The 17,368-nt window shown below is 33.8% G+C and overlaps 2 protein-coding genes across 3 annotated transcripts; one reads left to right on the top strand and one right to left on the bottom strand.

The window, feature by feature from the left end:
• Positions 1–67: 67 nt before the first annotated feature.
• Positions 68–1,583, top strand: LOC132701053 (ras-related protein Rab-39B). Its single transcript, XM_060668689.1, has 2 exons — positions 68–307; positions 357–1,583. The coding sequence occupies exons 1-2, from the start codon at positions 200–202 to the stop codon at positions 903–905; spliced, it is 657 nt and encodes a 218-aa protein (XP_060524672.1). The 5' UTR covers positions 68–199; the 3' UTR covers positions 906–1,583.
• A 77-nt stretch (positions 1,584–1,660) lies between these two features.
• Positions 1,661–15,673, bottom strand: LOC132700522 (NADP-dependent malic enzyme). Of its 2 annotated transcripts, none has more exons than XM_060667892.1 (8): positions 15,387–15,673; positions 9,125–9,284; positions 6,383–6,541; positions 5,165–5,346; positions 4,056–4,597; positions 3,656–3,975; positions 1,935–2,229; positions 1,661–1,875 (listed from the first exon to the last, which is right to left on the bottom strand). In XM_060667892.1, exons 1-8 carry the CDS (start codon positions 15,461–15,463, stop codon positions 1,763–1,765), a joined length of 1,848 nt encoding a protein of 615 aa, XP_060523875.1. In that variant the 5' UTR covers positions 15,464–15,673; the 3' UTR covers positions 1,661–1,762. The 2 variants fall into 2 exon arrangements, with proteins under 2 accessions (XP_060523875.1, XP_060523876.1); XM_060667893.1 differs by lacking the exon at positions 15,387–15,673 and adding an exon at positions 9,519–9,667.
• Between the last annotated feature and the right edge of the window lie 1,695 nt (positions 15,674–17,368).

Genomic DNA, 17,368 nt, shown 5'->3' with positions numbered 1-17,368 from the left:
GCACTTTGTTATTACGAATTAGAATATGGACCAAGAGATTATCATTTTTGCAAATGTATAACCATACCAATTTTGATCTATGGGTATTTATCATGGAAAAGAGATATAGTGGCTATTTGTGATTAATAAAAAAAATACTCTAAATAATATACGTACCCAAATATTTGTAGCAAAAATTGTGATAATATAATGTTATAAGATGGTAGAACCCATATTTGACTATCAATTTCGTTTGATTTTAATAGGTGACAGTACTGTGGGAAAAAGTTCTTTGCTAAAATATTTTACCGATGGAAAATTTGCGGAGGTAATTGTTTAAAAGTAATTAAAACCCTCGTAAAGTCGTAATTTTGTAGTTGTCTGATCCAACAGTCGGCGTTGATTTTTTTGCTCGACTAATTGACGTGAAAAATGGAACTCGAATAAAATTACAACTATGGGACACTGCAGGTCAAGAAAGGTTTCGCTCTATAACGAAGTCATACTATCGGAATTCAGTCGGAGCGTTATTAGTTTACGACATTTGTAACAGGTCTAGTTTTGAACATATTCCTCAATGGATGAGTGAAGCTCGTCGCCACATAGAGCCCCATCGTCCAGTGTTTGCATTAGTTGGGTGCAAAGCTGATCTCCTCAATAACAGTGGTCACCGCGAAGTATCGCGGGAAGAAGCCAAAGCCTTCGCCGATCAACATGGAATTTATCATGTGGAAACTTCAGCCAAAAGTGGCTTGAATGTTGAAGAAGCTTTTCGATCTGTGACGCAAGAGGTTTACAACAGAATTCAAACTGGGGAGTACAAAGTGGAGGATGGATGGGACGGTATAAAGACTGGTTTTTCACGGCCCAATGGTTTGGACTTTAATTTGATTGAAGCAGAGCCTGCAAAATCATCCTGTTGTTGAACACTATAGTCATTAAGGTTTGGATAATTCACTATATTTTCACTAAAGTAGGTATGTTATTTATGTACGGTATAAGCGCTCCGATGTACATTTTATGCTTCAAATGTAGGAATGAGCCAATTTAGATTTTATTATTATTATTTTTTTTGACTAAAGCATCTTTTAAATTTTTAATTCTGTTCCTGTGACTAAAAGTGAGTTCCTTTATTGAAAGGTTGGCATTTTGTTCACATATAACTTTTGTTGCGCCTATAAAATTTTTGGCGCATTTTACTGAATAGTTATTTATTTGGTATTGACCAGGGACTATTCTATAACTGAACTTGTGCTCAAAATTAGTAAGGGCCAACGAAAACCAATTTTAAATATATATAATGTTTTTTGGATGCAGGCGCGACAAAAATATTTAAAAAAAAGTAAGTTATTTACTAGCCCTTTGATTTTAGAAATTGAAAAATATGGTGTTAAGAGGTGTCCATTTTCCATGACAATTCGGTAAATAATTTAATTTACTGTACATTTTAATTTACAAAAAAACTATCTAGTCTTTGGAATGTTCATGTTAACGTTTGGGTCAGATTTACCCACATTTTTGTTGGTTTGTGTACATAATTCGGTATTGAAGTGTGGAGAATTATTAATTGCTTAAAAGTCTGTAGAAAGGGTATAACTAAATAAACCAAATTTGTTAGTAACTCGGTGCCCATTCATTTTTACCTTCCTCTGAGAAAATAATTTTGAAAGAAAATGCATACTCCGGTAACATTCACATATATTAAAATTTCAAAATATACAATTTAAATCATACCACAACATATCGCAATATATCTGTACCGCGCTTATCTCAATACATTTTATTACTTGGGAAAAGAGTATACGCATGGAACGGCGGGCTCGTAATCGGTGTTGTACATTTGGGCCCTCACAAACGCTTCCTTATCTTCCGGTTCCGGAAATACCGACGCGTTTCCTGTAAAAGTAAACGCTCAGTCACGAATAACTAGCGACAAGCCACTAAGCGTTATATACCCTTGCAGTAGGCGTAGTTCAAAAGTTTCACGGCAATCTTCACCGAACACTCAGTTATTTTCGACAGATGCGGGTAAATGCGTCCCTTGTCGAGATCTTCATCGGTCACTAAATCTGCCAACGCTTCGGCCGCCATCAGGAAATGGTCCTCGCCGACGTTCCTAATCCCCGCGCAAATAATACCCAACGCGACTCCGGGGAATATGTACGAATTGTTTCCCTGGCCCGGGTGGAAAGTTTTTCCATTGATTGTGACCGGGTCGAAGGGGCTGCCGCTGGCAAACACGCAGGTTCCCTGCAACGAGTTTCGTGAGCAGATTTAACAATCTTCCTAAAGGTTCGTGGGAAAATATGCGACGCCTTCTGGCGGATAGTAGAACTTAAAAAATATAACCGACACTTTCTATATTGCCTATTGGCGATTTTACGATTCAATGCGACCCCTGGCAGTAAAAAAATTTTGGAGATTCATGTTTGCGTTGCACGGTTTACATTGCTTTAAAAAATAGTTTTGGATACTAGTAGTTAGTTAGTTTCATGTATTATATTGCTAAAACTGCTAACAATATTCCTGTAGGGGAAAATATGCGACGCCTTCATTTTCAAAAAATTCACTTATTATTTTCTGATAGTAGTCTAATGTTTTTTTTTGCCTTTCCTCGAGCCACAGTATAAAATGAATTTACATTGATATTTCTTTAAAAAATAGTTATCAGTGTTCAACATTAAAGGAAAAGCTCTACAAACTACTCTGCTGATATGTCACTCCAGAAATATTAAATAAATATTAGAAAATGCTTTATAAGGGCCAGGTTTAATAATAATAAAAACTAACATATAAAATATAGAAATAGGGGTCGCTCAACAGCAGAATTCCTACATTTGTAAAAAAAAATGTATGGACCAAATCCTCGTGAAACGAACTAACCAAAACCAACCAAACCCTCGTGAAACGAACTTTTGACATTAACCAAAACTTCCGAGTGACCAACAATAAACCTGATCAGTTAAAATGCAATGATTTAATTGCGTTTCACATAAAATTTTCAATAGACAGATATTTAAAAAACAATGGTTTTAGAGTTGGTTGTATACAATGGTTGAATACTTAATTGTCAGGATCGCAGCATTCTATGGGGCTGGACGGTAAATATCTAAAACCACCAGAATCGATCTGCTTTTAGAACGCGTTATATTTAAAAAATAGATACCCATTTCCTCAAATGACTATTTAATTGCGACATCCAGACGACAGGTCAAATGGCTATTAATTTATCCACGCAGAAATAATAAACAGGACAGCGCTCTCTGGTCATTTTATTGGTACTTCAACGCTTGGAAACGATATGAAGAAAAGCGTTGTTTATAAAATTAAAAAAATACCAATTTGATATCGGGAAATAACCAAAAATACTGAACTAATATAAAAAAACGTATTTTTCTATATTTTAAGTTTTTTTGTCACCACCTCCTCATAATTAGTTGTTTTTTTCCGAAATATTGTCAAATTTATTTTTCATGAAATTTTTGATTGTATTGAAATCGTCATTTCGACCAACTGTGAGATCACTCAAAAAAGAAAATTCTTAATCAAATTTTACAGATGGTGGATTTTTAACAGTCAGATTTTAAATATGTCATGTTGCGTAAAAATTGACTTAAGACTTTTTGATCAGGAACATCTACCGCTGACCCATCCTGTATAAAATAATAACACTTACATTGGTCGCTTTGTACGCCTGTTCGGCAGTGCACTCCGCCTTGGACGTAGGATTGCTCAACGCGAAGATGACCGGCTGCGCGTTGTTTTTGCCCATCTCGCGCAGAATTTCTTCCGTAAAAGCCCCGCCCACCGCGGCCGCTCCAATCAACATCGACGGCTTCACAGTCTTCACGACTTCGGCCAATGACTTCATGGGCGCGTGGTTCTGCGCGTAGACGGCCTTGTGGCCCGTGATCCCGCCCTCCGGTCTATCTTTGACGATCAGTCCTTTGGAATCGACCATCCAGATCTTCTTTCTCGCTTCTTCCGCCGACGTACCTGCGGAATCGGATTCATTGCGTTTGTAAATTTTTCCAACAAATCTACATTCAAAAGATTTGGTTATAGGTTAGGTTTACCTTCTTCCTCCATAGCCATCACGCACAGTTCGGCAATACCGAGATTGGCCTCGCCTGCACCTTGAAACAGGATTACGTTGTCGCTCAGTCGTTTTTTCGTTATCTTGAGGGAGGCGAGTAGACCTGCTACCGCCACCCCCGCGGTACCCTGTATATCGTCGTTAAACGTGCAGTATAGGTTCCTGTATTTTTCCAGGAAATGGAAAGCGTTCGTGTTGCCGAAATCCTCGAATTGTATGAGACAGTTTTGACCGAATCGTCTCACGACCGCGTCCATAAACTCGTCCATCAGCTCTTCAAACTCCGCCCCTCTCAGTCTTTTTTGTCTCAAACCGATGTACAACGGGTCCTTGAGGAACTCTTCCTTATTGGTGCCGACATCGATGGTGATCGGCAAACACTGATGCGGCTTGATTCCCGCCAAGGCCGTGTACAGCGCCAGTTTACCTATAGGGATGCCCATGCCGCAGGCCCCCAGATCACCCAGACCCAGTATACGTTCGCCGTCTGTTACCACTATCGCGCGGACATCAGTTTCCGGCCTTGAATGAAATTTAATAAACTTTTAACTATGGCCGACGAAGCTTTTCATTTCTTTCTAGGTTAGGTTTGTCAAGAAGAAGAAGAACACTCAGAGGATCTCCAAAAATTATAATAGTCTAATCGTTTATAAATTGAAGTAAAAAATATTTGCGGAAATCTTTTAAAATTGATCGCCACCGTTCAAAAAGAGATTTGTCGCATGTTCAAACAAAAACGGCTCGAGCCTGCCAGGAAAAGGAAAATATATGGAAATGCCGTAAGTTTAAGCCAACGAAGCAAATATAAAGTAAACTAAAATAAGTGTTTCTATTTAAGCAGTTTTAGTTTGCAAGAAACGTCAATGTATTAAAAGTTTAGTTGTAAATTGTAAAATTTCCCTAACATTTTGAAAAAGCGGCAACACCTCCTTATCCGTGATTGATTGCAATTATCTATTATCAATCATCCGGCAAATCGGTTGTTTATTTGGAAAGAAAAAAAAACAACTTGGAGCATTGATTGTAAATTTTACAATTTTATCAAAAACCAAACAAGATATTTATCGTGGACGTTATTTCGGGACTCACCAATTTTTTAGGATATCGTAGATGTGTCCCTTGTCGTGGATGGTAATGAAGAGACCCCTGGGTCTGCGGAAAACTAGGCCGAATTTTTGACAGGCCAATCCGACAACTGGCGTGTAAACGATCGGCATTATTTCCTGAATATATTCCCTAGCTAGCCTGTAGAATAACTTTTCGTTCCTTTCCTATATAAATAAAGAATCTTAATAATTTTAGTCAAAACCTATTAATTAAAAAATATATTTTTGTTATAGTATGCGCCTGTATAAAAATTAATATTTTTAATTGCTATGACTGCTAGCTAAGATTCGTACACTAGGTATAATTTGGGTTAGGTTTTGTTTTCTAAAAAATCTTTAGTATAATATTTTACCTGTGGTATGCTGAGCTTAAAATATTAACCCAAATGTACTTTCTGATATTTTCGTGTCATTTTAGTTTAAAAATGGTTCTTCCGAGAACCAGAATTTGTTTTTAAATATACAATTTCGATAAATAAAATTATGTTTTCTTTTGCTAATACGTCAATAAGTGCCTATTCACAAATATTTTTAAAGAAAGAGTATGTTATTTGTATATAAATTATTTTGAAATTAAAGAATTTTCCTTCCGCCAGTAGCTTAAAATTTGAGGAGCCAGAAACGTTTATTTGGCAAAATTTATTAGGCGGTACAGTATCTACGCTTTTCGAAAAGTATGAAGAACACATCAAATAGTTTTGGTAAGTTTAGCAAAAATAATTAAAAATAATTTTTCATTTTTAAAATCAGTTAAATATTTCGAATTATGAATGAATTAGCCTGTGGAAAGAAAGAAAAGTAAAATTGAACGATTTTAAGCAAAGTCTATTGGAAACTTTCTAGAGAATTGTATAGTTAAATTTCTAAAGCAACGACAAAAATTAATGTCTGGTGGCCGCATAATTGTATTATAGTTAATCTATTACTTATACATTTTGTAAGCATGTGGAAAAGATCATGAAAGCGGTCAATGAATTAAACGAACAAGTTGAGTCAACGTGTTTGTTTTACCACTTTGCATGTTTAATTAAATTTTCAGAATACAATTACTAATGCGGAGTTCAAAGTTCGTCATTATCTGTATCCTGCTAAAGGACGACGAACGTATTGTTGAAACTGCATGAACAGCAATATAACAGTATGTAATAAAAAATATTCTTTTTAAAAAATCTTAAAAAAAATTGATAAGCATTTTACATACAAGAAGACCCATCAAGTACAAGTACTTGTTGAGATCGTCGTCTAGCCTGTCCAGACATTGTTTACAGTGGAAAATTTGCTCTTCCTGCGTTTTGACAACGGGAGGCAGGAATCCGTGGATGCCTAGCGCTTGCCTCTCTTCGATCGAAAACGCCAAACCCTGAAACAGATTTTTCCTATGATGTTTCATCATGAATACTTCATTGAAATAAAAAGAACTATTGTTTGATGAACGCAACCATGCTAAGATGCTTATTTTGCGCATCAAAAAATGACAGTTGAGTATTCGTCCTAATATTTTTTTAATAGACAAAATCTTACGTTTGAAAATTTTTCAAATCTGCCCTATACCTTAAGGCATAAATCTTTGAGAATCATTTGTGTTGTCACAGTTTGTTTATTTATAAAAATTTTCTACGCTGGATCGACAGAGAACCAATAATATCAATATCTAATATAATATCAATATACAATATACAATAACATCATTATCTAATAAAAACTTATTTATTTTAAGAAAAACTTAGTCCAGTTGTATGCTTTTTTTATTTGTTACTTTTTATTACTAATATAACTATTATTATACAGTATGTTCCAAAATTATTAAACCAAAGTTTTATGTCATATTTTACGTCGAAAATTAGACCTAGTTTCTTATATAAAAATATGTCTGGAAACCCTTATATTCCGAGATACAGGGTGTAGAAATTTTAAGAAAAACATTTTTTTTTCATAATTTTCCAACCAGACATTTTTTGAGGCAAAATATTTTTCACAAAAGTTACCAGCGGCATCCGAACCACATTTGTATGGAATATTTTCTAAGAAAAAAAAGATGCGCCACTGCTATTTGCTAAAATTATTTTTGAAATCCCCACCCAATTTGAAAGCAATTTGACTCTTAATTTTCCTGCGAACGATGTACCGTTTTCAAGTGAAGAAACGGCTTTAAACATAACCTAAAAATATTAAGCATTAAAAACGTTCCAAATTATTTTTTTCAAGTTTTTACTAAGGACCATGTGTAGTGTGATACCCTATATAGAACGTATTCTTATCTTTTATTTTCTACTGTACTTAAATATAAAATGCACTTTTTGTATATTACAGATTCAATGTCAAATTGACAAGAAACATTTAATAATTCCTTCGAAATGGACGTGTCAAACCATCGAGTCTTTTTCGTTAATCACTTCTCGCTATTCACGTTGGAAATTTTCGCGACCCATGACCGAATGTTTTTTTTTGGTTGGGGTAGTCACGCCTGCGTGTATCCGCGAAAAACCCGCTAGTCATGGCGGATAGAAAGCCAACCGAAAGCAAATCGTCCGTTTGTTAAAAGGCAACCGGGGAACTTGCCCTTGATCGAACACTTCCTTTTCAGGAAACGACCTCTAAAACGTAATCTGTTACCGCGTGCAATAAATATTTGAAGGTCGCGTCTAATTGCTAATTTTGCGTTCAAATCGTTGTCGGCAAAAACAAACAGAAACAGAAACTTTAAATGTCGTTTGTACAGTGTGAACCAGGTTTTTCGCAGGAAACTCCCAACATTTTTTTATTCAATTGCCAAGTTTCCGAATGACAAGGTGGTAAAATTCTGAGGCTAAAATATTTTTTATCATAATTTTATTTTTACACTAGATTTTTCAATCTTTTTTTTTATTTCGTCGTTTAAGCATGGATTTGGATACATGCAATTTTTTTTTTCAAATAATGGTGCGCTACGGATTTTTCTAAAAATAAAAATTATGTTCGAATTTTCATTCAATTTTGAGTGAATTCCACTAAAACATAGTTACTGTAAACAGATTAATTTATAAAAAAGCAAAAAACATATCAAATTTACCAAAACTTCAAATCTAATTGGATAACTGGCGAATAAAATAAGTTTATTATTGTTCTGGTTAGAATTGAACAAATTGAAACTTTCATGGGTTTGAAAACATTTTTTACAAGAATTAGACGAATGGCTGAAAGAATTAAGAAGATGGTGTACAGAAATCTTTCGTGTTGCAGTTTTCAAAGCTACCATGCCATTTGGATCGCCAACCTTCCGGGGGAGGGGACGTGAAGAGAAGAATAATTGATGTATTTATTTAAAATAACATTATTTTTGATATAATAATTCATATTGTCCGTTCGTGTTCTGTCTGAACACACTATTACAGTTTTGGCACGTGTAGGGTCATTATAGCACAAAAATACAGGCAAGGCTGCTTGCCCTTCCTGTAATGATAATTTGACATTTTTCGAGTTACCGAAATAATGGGTTCATATTTTAGAAATTTTTCAGATCTGTGTAATGGAATTACTTAAAAATCGAGATCCTTAGTTTGGCTAAAAGTTATGAAAACTCGCAATATGTAAATTTTTCAAGCCTCCGAAATTATTGATTTTTAAAATATATATGTTACAAAATTAAAACATATTATTTTATCACAATTTTCAGCAACGTTCTTAAAATTTATAATCGAAAATGTCATAACGGAAAAGTCCCTAATTATCCTTAAACAAAATACAACTTGTTGAAGTGCCTGTTTGAGGTGTGTGAAATGGACATGAACTTTGACCTGGATATATGTAGATTGTTTCATTAATAATAAATCGCTTCGTTCGCGAGATATTGAACAACAAAGGTACGAAATGTTGCCTGATGAACCTCACCATTCATAATCTGCTTGTCACAAAAGCGCTTGATGTTTAAAAAAACATCCAGCGTAAAAGGCGGATGAACCCTTACCTTATTCAAACCGGCGTTTTTTAATCTATCCAAACCGCTCTCTCTGCTGGGGATGACATTGTCACCGTTACCCCACTGTCCGAGTCTGTCTTTTTCCATTGCGGACGCTTTGGACGCGCTTCGCTGTCCAGTCGAAACGTTGTTGCTGGCAATCACAGAGCTGAAACCAACGACGAACGTCGGTGTTCGCTATTTGGTTTCGAATTGGTTATTGAAAACGAGAGGTGAGACACCCAGGAAAAACTTTTCCTGCGCGCGGCGTTGCCAAATTGGTGGCCGCGTTGATATTTTAGCCATAGATTTCGAAGTTTATGAATGAATATCCCTCCAAAACGTTGCTTAAGATGATCGCGCAAAAACCGTGACATTGACGTATATGGAGAGGGTACTGTACCTCCTGAGCCGATACTTCTGCTCCTCCTCTAGCAGCCTGCCCGCCAGCTTGTTCTGGTGCAGAAATTTGCGCAGCATGTCGAATTTAGGCCAAACCCGAAACCAAAATTGCAATCAAACCGATAATTTCAAACCCCGCGATGTTTACTTGACATCAACGTCAAATTCCTTCGGATGAAAAAAAAAGCCTAGGCTCACTATTGCGCCCGTGTTGTCGGCCTTTTTCCGTCGACAAAGATTTATGCGTCTGCCGTGCATAATTATGACTGAAGAATTGTAAGCATATAAGGAATTGTTTTGATTTTAAGGTTTTGTGATTGTTTCCCCAATAAAATTAAAAAAAAACTTTATACCCTCAAGAAAATGTTTAATTTGTATCTTCTCCACCGATGTTTCTACATTGCAGAAAAATATTTAAGACCTTAATTTAAAATTTAAATTAATTGCTCTATTTAATTTTTTATATGATTATTGTTTTTGCTTCGAGGTCTGCTACAAGTAGTCAGGTGTTAGAAATTTTGTTCCGATGGACTCGGCAAATGCGCACAACGCGGCAACCGTGTGCCGACTATCGCGATAATATTAATTTCCCGACGCCTGCGCTTCTCGCATTTTCGGCGGAATTACGAGGAACATCAGCTGACTGGGGGACGCCCGGCGTCTGCTATTGAATTTCGGAGACGTCTAGCGGTGGCCCTTCCCCTAGTTGCGAAGATTTTTTACCGCATTTTTATTTTATTTATTTCAGTTTGCTGTTGGCGAAGGGAAACCTTATAATTCAATGGAATTTCTTACGATTTTTGATGTATGTGTGTATTAAACTGCAGTAAAACTGGGCCTCAATTTACACAAGAATCTGTGATACACTTGTCTTTATTTTTCCTTTCCTTGTTATTGTTATTGTAATTCACGCAAGAGATTAGTTTATAAGAGCCTAAGTACAATACGAACATTAATAGGAATAGCAGAAAATATTCTAATAACTATATGACCTTGATATTACAGAAACAACTGCATACGTCTTGAAAGAAAGAAATTAATAGAAGAAATGACTAGATCTTAGATCTTTTAAGCTTTTATAGTTATATAATTAAATATCAAATGATATAGTGGTCTTATAAAATAATTTGTGCTAGTCACTTATCTATATCAAAACGTATTTTTTTCTCAACTTATCAAATTTATCAAAAATCGTTTGCCCTGTTTCATATCGCAATAGTAAATACTTTAAAAATAAAAATAAACAAAACTTATTATTAGGAGAACGCAATAAGCCGCAGAGATTAGTTTATGGTGAAAAATCGGAAACATTCGAACACTCCCATTGCATACATTGTACTTATAGTTCAAAAATTATGTGTGCAGATACAAAGCACGTTTCTATTTTCTGTTCACTCTGATATATTTTTTTATAAGTTCATCATAAGAAATAGCTTCATTAAATTCAAAATATGGACAGCTTGTCAAGAACGTTAAAGTTTTTTTTGAATGCATATAAATATGATGAATTTCATACTCTATTCCATAATTTTCATTAGGTTAGGTACAGGGTGATCCGTTTATTGTGGATCAATTAAAAGTATACTGGACACTATCTATAATGTTCTATACATAATTCCAGGGTTTTAAAATATGGCAAAACATATAAATTTTCATTTTTACTCTAAAGAAAATGCATAACCTCTGCTAATGGTTATTGGTTTTAAAAGTATTACAGAAAATCGTTTAAGTGGGCCCTTTTCAATAAGGAGTCAAACGAGAACTAAGTAAATAAAGCGAAATATTGACATATTTGTTTGAGAGCCTGGTAGCATAAGTTGAACCGGAAAAATAGCTTCAATAAAATAATATTTCGATAATAATAATAAATCGTAATTTCTTTTCAATTTGTTGGGTTGCAATTTTTTGAAGGTTAATGTGTGCGTTATGTTTGTCCCTGCCGAAACATCTGCTCGAGCGATGATTCAATTATCTCGATTGTAGATACTTTTTTTGCGATCTGCTCAAGTTTGCTCTTGAAAATTGTGTCAAGTTTAAATAGAGGTTAAAAATCGACCTCAACGAATGTATCGAATGGGTCCGATAATTTCCAATTCCGAAACGAGCTCGTAACAGAACTTTTTTCCAATTTTTCCTCGCATAAATACACAGCGATAACCGCGGCATAGTGGCGGTTAAAATTAGAAAACCCATATGGTTCGTATCGGAGGCAACTTTGTTTGCCTTTGCAAAGACGATACTTAAAATACGTTTATTTTATCTGGGTTCCGTTGTGCCTGCACCATTATGTCGCAATTAAATAACTGCCGCTTAAAATAAATTACGTTTGATGCGCCATCGGGGCTTTAATGCACGCGTGCAAAATTTTTATCCGTCGAAATGGTTAGCGAATGACAAAAATACTCCACCATATTTGTCCTCTCAAGTAAAACTTCTTCAAAAACATGTCACATTGGAAGAAAAATGAATATATAAAAAAATAAAATAAATAAAATTGGTATTTACAGGTTCGAGGAGTGCGCATTCCTTTTCTCAGATTGCAAAAATGACACTTGACTGTACAACTATTTTAGACATTTTCTAATTTTAACGATACCTTAGCAGCTACAAAGCTCGGACCAAAATTAGTATTCAAGGGCCATTTTCCATGATATAAAGGTCTATTACAAATGTTGAATTGTATACTTTTTTCGGATCGGACAAGTTTTTTTATTAATTTTGACCAAATTATTCTTCATTTAATAGTAACCATACATATAGCTGTAGTAATATTTTCAAGATTTTCTTGATGTTGCAACTAATTATACTGAATATCTACAAATTTTATTCGAATATTTTTTATGTAAGAGGAAGAACATTTTGCAATTGTTATGAAGAAATTTTTTTTAATTTTGTAATAAGAGACGTTATTTGACGATTAATTCTGTAATTCCATAAGTAATACATTTTGATGCCGATTTCTCTGTTACGCAATTAGCGCTATCACGATCCCCCGTTCAACCTTCAAAACAACAACTATACTCGAAACTTACTTGTGTTTTTCCTCTAATCCTAGGGTACTCTTAAACAAACTATATACCGCGGTGCTCATGTTTTTAAAATTACGATCCTTACAGCTAATTAAACTATCACAGAACTTGAAATAATTGCGATAAATCGGAAGTTTCGTATTTATACGAAAACGAACGGTCATCTTTGCAGAAACTGATAAACACGTAGCATCGAATAAAATTTTCCTTATCGTTGTTTGGTCCAGCTGGTGGATAGTACGATCGTGAATTGTTTACAAAAATCGCTTCAGTTTGACCTATTATAAAATAGCAAAATTGCATTTTTCATAGTTCATATTTTTTTCCCTATTAAATGTTTAAATTATTTATTGCCCAATTTACAACGTTTTTCTAATTATTCCGGAGTATTAGTATCATTATAGCATCACGCTCTGGCGAAATGACCACCATTTATTCGGGACAGACATCGTTCGACGTAAGATTATAAACAAAAAAATTCCGAATGTAGGATCACGCATTATTCAACTGAATTGCCCACGGCCACAAGAAAATGCTAAACGTTTGGGAAACCTAAAAGCGGAACCACGCATTAACAGGCAGGAAACGTTGCTAATACCTAAACATAAACCTAAACCTATTGTGATAAACCAAAAAAATATTGTAAAATCTTGAAGGCGACTACGAGATGTGAAGTAGAACCATTTGTTTAAATACAACAATAAGTTAACCCTTCGGACAATAATAATAATATGATTTTATTAATCAGAAGTTAAAATAATTTAAAATTAATAAACAAAGATCTGGTGTTCTCTGCTGGCTCAGTCTAGCTCGGAGCTACTCTACTGAACCAGCAAGTACACTGTAGGTTAGGTACTAAATTTTTAGAAAATAATGGCAAGCATAGACTTTTAAAATATAATGTTAAGAAAGAATACTCACTAACTTAGGTTTAACGTAGGTAATTTAGGTTACATACAATTATTTATTTATCGAAGAAAGTGCTGTGTAGTTTGTTATATATAATAAAAATAATTTTTAAATTTAGATTTAAAATTTTTAACACTTAAGTATAATAAGTCAATAATATAATGTCATTATAAGAAAACGAACATTTGAACATTACGGCCAAATATCAATATTTTTCTGAGAGAATCAGCCGAATCTTTGTTGTTGATAATTTTATATAATAACTTGCAAAAATGGCGTTCACTTCTTCAATTCATGCTAAGCCATTGTAAGTGGTTGTATAGACGAGATGCATGATTATACTTTCTTAAGCCATAAGTCTTATATAGAAATTTTGGACTCTTTGTATTCTGTTTTTGCTTTCACAAAGTGTTCCTCAGTTTGAAATTTAAAATATGTCGGTAAAGCGTTTTTAGAGACAAAAAATTCTTTGGAATATAATTTTTTACTGTTGCTTTCTCCTAAGATTACGATCGATTAATATTATGTCTCATCAACCAAGCCAATTTTAGTATTGCCTATGAAGATTTCAACATTTCTCTTAAAAGAATCCAATTTCTTGCTCCCAAAAATTATAAAATAAGTTTTCTCAGGATTAAGTTTCAAACTGTGCTTTTTAGAAAGATCACTTAGTACTCGTCCTCATTCATAAATCTAATAGCCCCCAAGATATCTTCCATATCAAAAGAGTATTAGCGAATGCCTGTATTTTAAAATTGTTATTATGTTTTTTGTAATTTGCATTTAACTAACTAACTAAATTAAACAATATTAGTAATGGGAAAAAAAGCAAATGAACGCCAGTTTTACTAAGCTAGAGCTTTGAATTAGCGTTGAATCAGCTTTGAATTGTTTAGAGACTAATTTAAACCACAAGTTAAATTCCTAGCAGAACTGATGTTTATCCAAAGGTGTAATCGTGAAGTGTATGTCACCAAGATTTTTCTAAGATAATCTTTATGCATCTAGCCAGGAATTAAACGACGATGATAAGAAAAGTTTACCCTCAAACAATGGAAAAACAATTAGAATCATTCCGAATTGGGTTCAGAAGATTTGTGCAATCCCAGTCTTGAAAATAATAAATAATAAAAAAAAATTTCATATTTATGGGATGGCCTAGGATTAAACAGAAAAACTTTTAAATAAAAATAGTACTTTTTTCCATAAACTTAATTCTTTACTTTTATAAAATATCAATTTTTCAAAAACCTTTTTTCTGTTTTAATGTAATTAGAAAAAAGTATTAATTCCAGAAGCGTCACAGAGGGTAATCTAATTGATAGCAAGGAGGAATCATTGTAGGCCACTACTTTTTATGTTTAATATTATTAGGCAATTAAAAATACATTTTTTCTTCCCTTCAAGTTTTTTCGTTACCTACTTTAGTGTATTTTAAATAGTTTAATCTAAAAGAAAAATTAAACATACAAATAACAGTAGCCATCAATTTTCCTATAAATATTATTTGGATTAACCTCTGTGGCGCTATTGGGATCTACATTTTTATTCTAATTGCGTCCGTGTCCCAAATTAGCCTGCTAAGTTTAATCAAAATAAAAAAAATGTGTTTGAATAATTAATTAAAAAAAACGATATTTTATAAAAACTTTGGGGTTAGGATATGTTTATCAGAAAAAAAAAATATTTTTACATGAAAAACCGATCTTAGAAATAACCCTGGTTATAAGTACTTACTATTTTTGAAACTGAGATCGCACAAATAATAATAATTATAATAAGAGATCCATTTGTATAGTCAGGAAATAGGTAAAGAAATAAAATATTTAGAATAATTTAAGAAATTGGGGGCTTCTAAATTTGAATTTTCTATTAACCTCGGTCGAGAACCAGAACCAAAAGTCGGCGATAATCGATAAGAATAAACTTACCGTTTCTGTTGAATCATGCGTCCAATTTCGTCAAACTGTTCCGAACAAAATTTCGTGACGCTGGCCGTACTCCCCATGGCCTTTGTTTGATCGAAACCACCACGAAAAGCGCTCACGTTTCCTCGACAAAATATGAAAATTATCAGAGCACAACTAAATGCGGGTTCTTCATGAAAATTGTACGGCTACGCGGTAGATAGACGATTAATAGAAAAATCGTAAAATTGTATGGCAATAAGAAAGGTTGAGGCATCGTCGCCGAATGTCCAATAAAACATTTTATATTACGTTCCGTATTCAATCGATATTCATTTTCAGAACTGGCACCAGGAAATATCGATACCAAATTAACTGTTTTAATTATGGATAATGTATTTTTTCGTGTGTTATGGTAGTTACGGCGGTTCCTATGACGACAGTCGGCGTTGAAATTTCCTAAGTAGGTTATAAAATATTCCTCATTGTTATGCCCTGTCGCTAGAATCAAAGGAAAATGACTTGTAGTTTCCGCCACTGAAATTATATTTATACAAGTACCCAATTTAAAATTAATCCCCTCCACTCTGCAGAAAACTATATTATGCAACAAGTGCGGTAAAATCCCGGAAATGTTCGAAGTGACTCGGATCCGTAGGAAACAAAACTGACGTGGTAAAGTGACGCTTCCCGCACGCTAGATCGATGTATAATTAGGTATTTTACAGACGGGAGTAGAAAATTAGTATATCATGCAACAAGTGCGGTAAACGACACTTGACTCACGAGTTTATTTGGCACGAGCGGAGCGCAGCAAGGCGAGTGCTTAATAAGCGAGTGAGATAAAGAGTTTAGCAAACGTGTTGCATATTATACTTTTTCTACGACGGTCATGAAAAAAATCACAATTTAACAAATTAAAAATAAGAACAGATTATCGGATTACCAAATTTCGTACCATTCAAATACAATATTTACCAACTAACTGTTTTATATTGCATGCTACCCAGCTTTATAGGGGTACAAATGGCTCCAGCTCAAGATAAATTGCAAGTAAGCACAGTTAAATAAAATGCCTACAGAATTTTTATTTTTTTTTTTTCGCATCTCCCTATAATTCGTAATTGGTATCCAATAATTCATATCCAGTTGTTTTATAAACAGTACATGTACAGGCTTGCCTGAATTTGTCAAAAATATCAAAAAACTGAAATGCAAACGCTGTTTGTATTCACTTATACTTATTATATATACAGGGTGTTTCGTGGACTACCAGCGACTCTCTTATTTTCAATAGGACACCCTATATCCTAAAAAGTTTTGCTTACTCTGGAAAATTTTAGACATTTCACATATATCATACCGAAGTCTCACCGTTTCTGACAGGTTTTGAATTTTGTATCAAAACTGGCGTTTGCAAGCACTATTGAAAAGCAATGTTTGACACCTCACTTCTTATTGATATGATTATTTTAATAAACAAAATAATTCTGTGGTTCTAAAAGAAATATACAATTGTTAAAGTGCAAATAGCAAATTAAACGTATTCAAAAAACAGTTTATAAAATGTAACATTAAGAAAAAAATATATAATGTTTGTTATAACAGTCCTAAAATTGAAGAGTGTTTCTTGTAAGTTCTTGTCCATGTAGATATTTTTCAGCAAATATCAATATGCAAATAACTAAGCATCATTTATAAAATTCATTAAAAATTGTCAAACTTAAGTGCTCGATCTTTTTCTGCCATGTTTCGCCTTTATCTTTCTGGTCAATTAGTAGCTATTTTTAAATGGTAAACCTTATATAAAGTCACCATTTTGGTCAATGCGAAATATGGTAAAAATATAAAAATAGGTTGTGTTAATTTGAAAAAACTTTTACTTTTACTTATTAATTTCTTCATAAAAAATTTGAATGTTAGTTTTTCGCCATCCTGCTCTATTTATATTTTTAAAATATCAACATATACTATTAAAGCTTACCTCCTCTTATAATCAAATCAGC

Source organism: Cylas formicarius, unplaced genomic scaffold (assembly GCF_029955315.1).
Source record: "Cylas formicarius isolate icCylForm1 unplaced genomic scaffold, icCylForm1.1 PGA_scaffold_4__25_contigs__length_36172078, whole genome shotgun sequence".
NCBI lineage: Eukaryota > Metazoa > Arthropoda > Insecta > Coleoptera > Brentidae > Cylas > Cylas formicarius.
The sequence above is the reverse complement of the archived record's forward strand: the minus strand, read 5'-3'. Positions and strand labels throughout refer to the sequence as shown.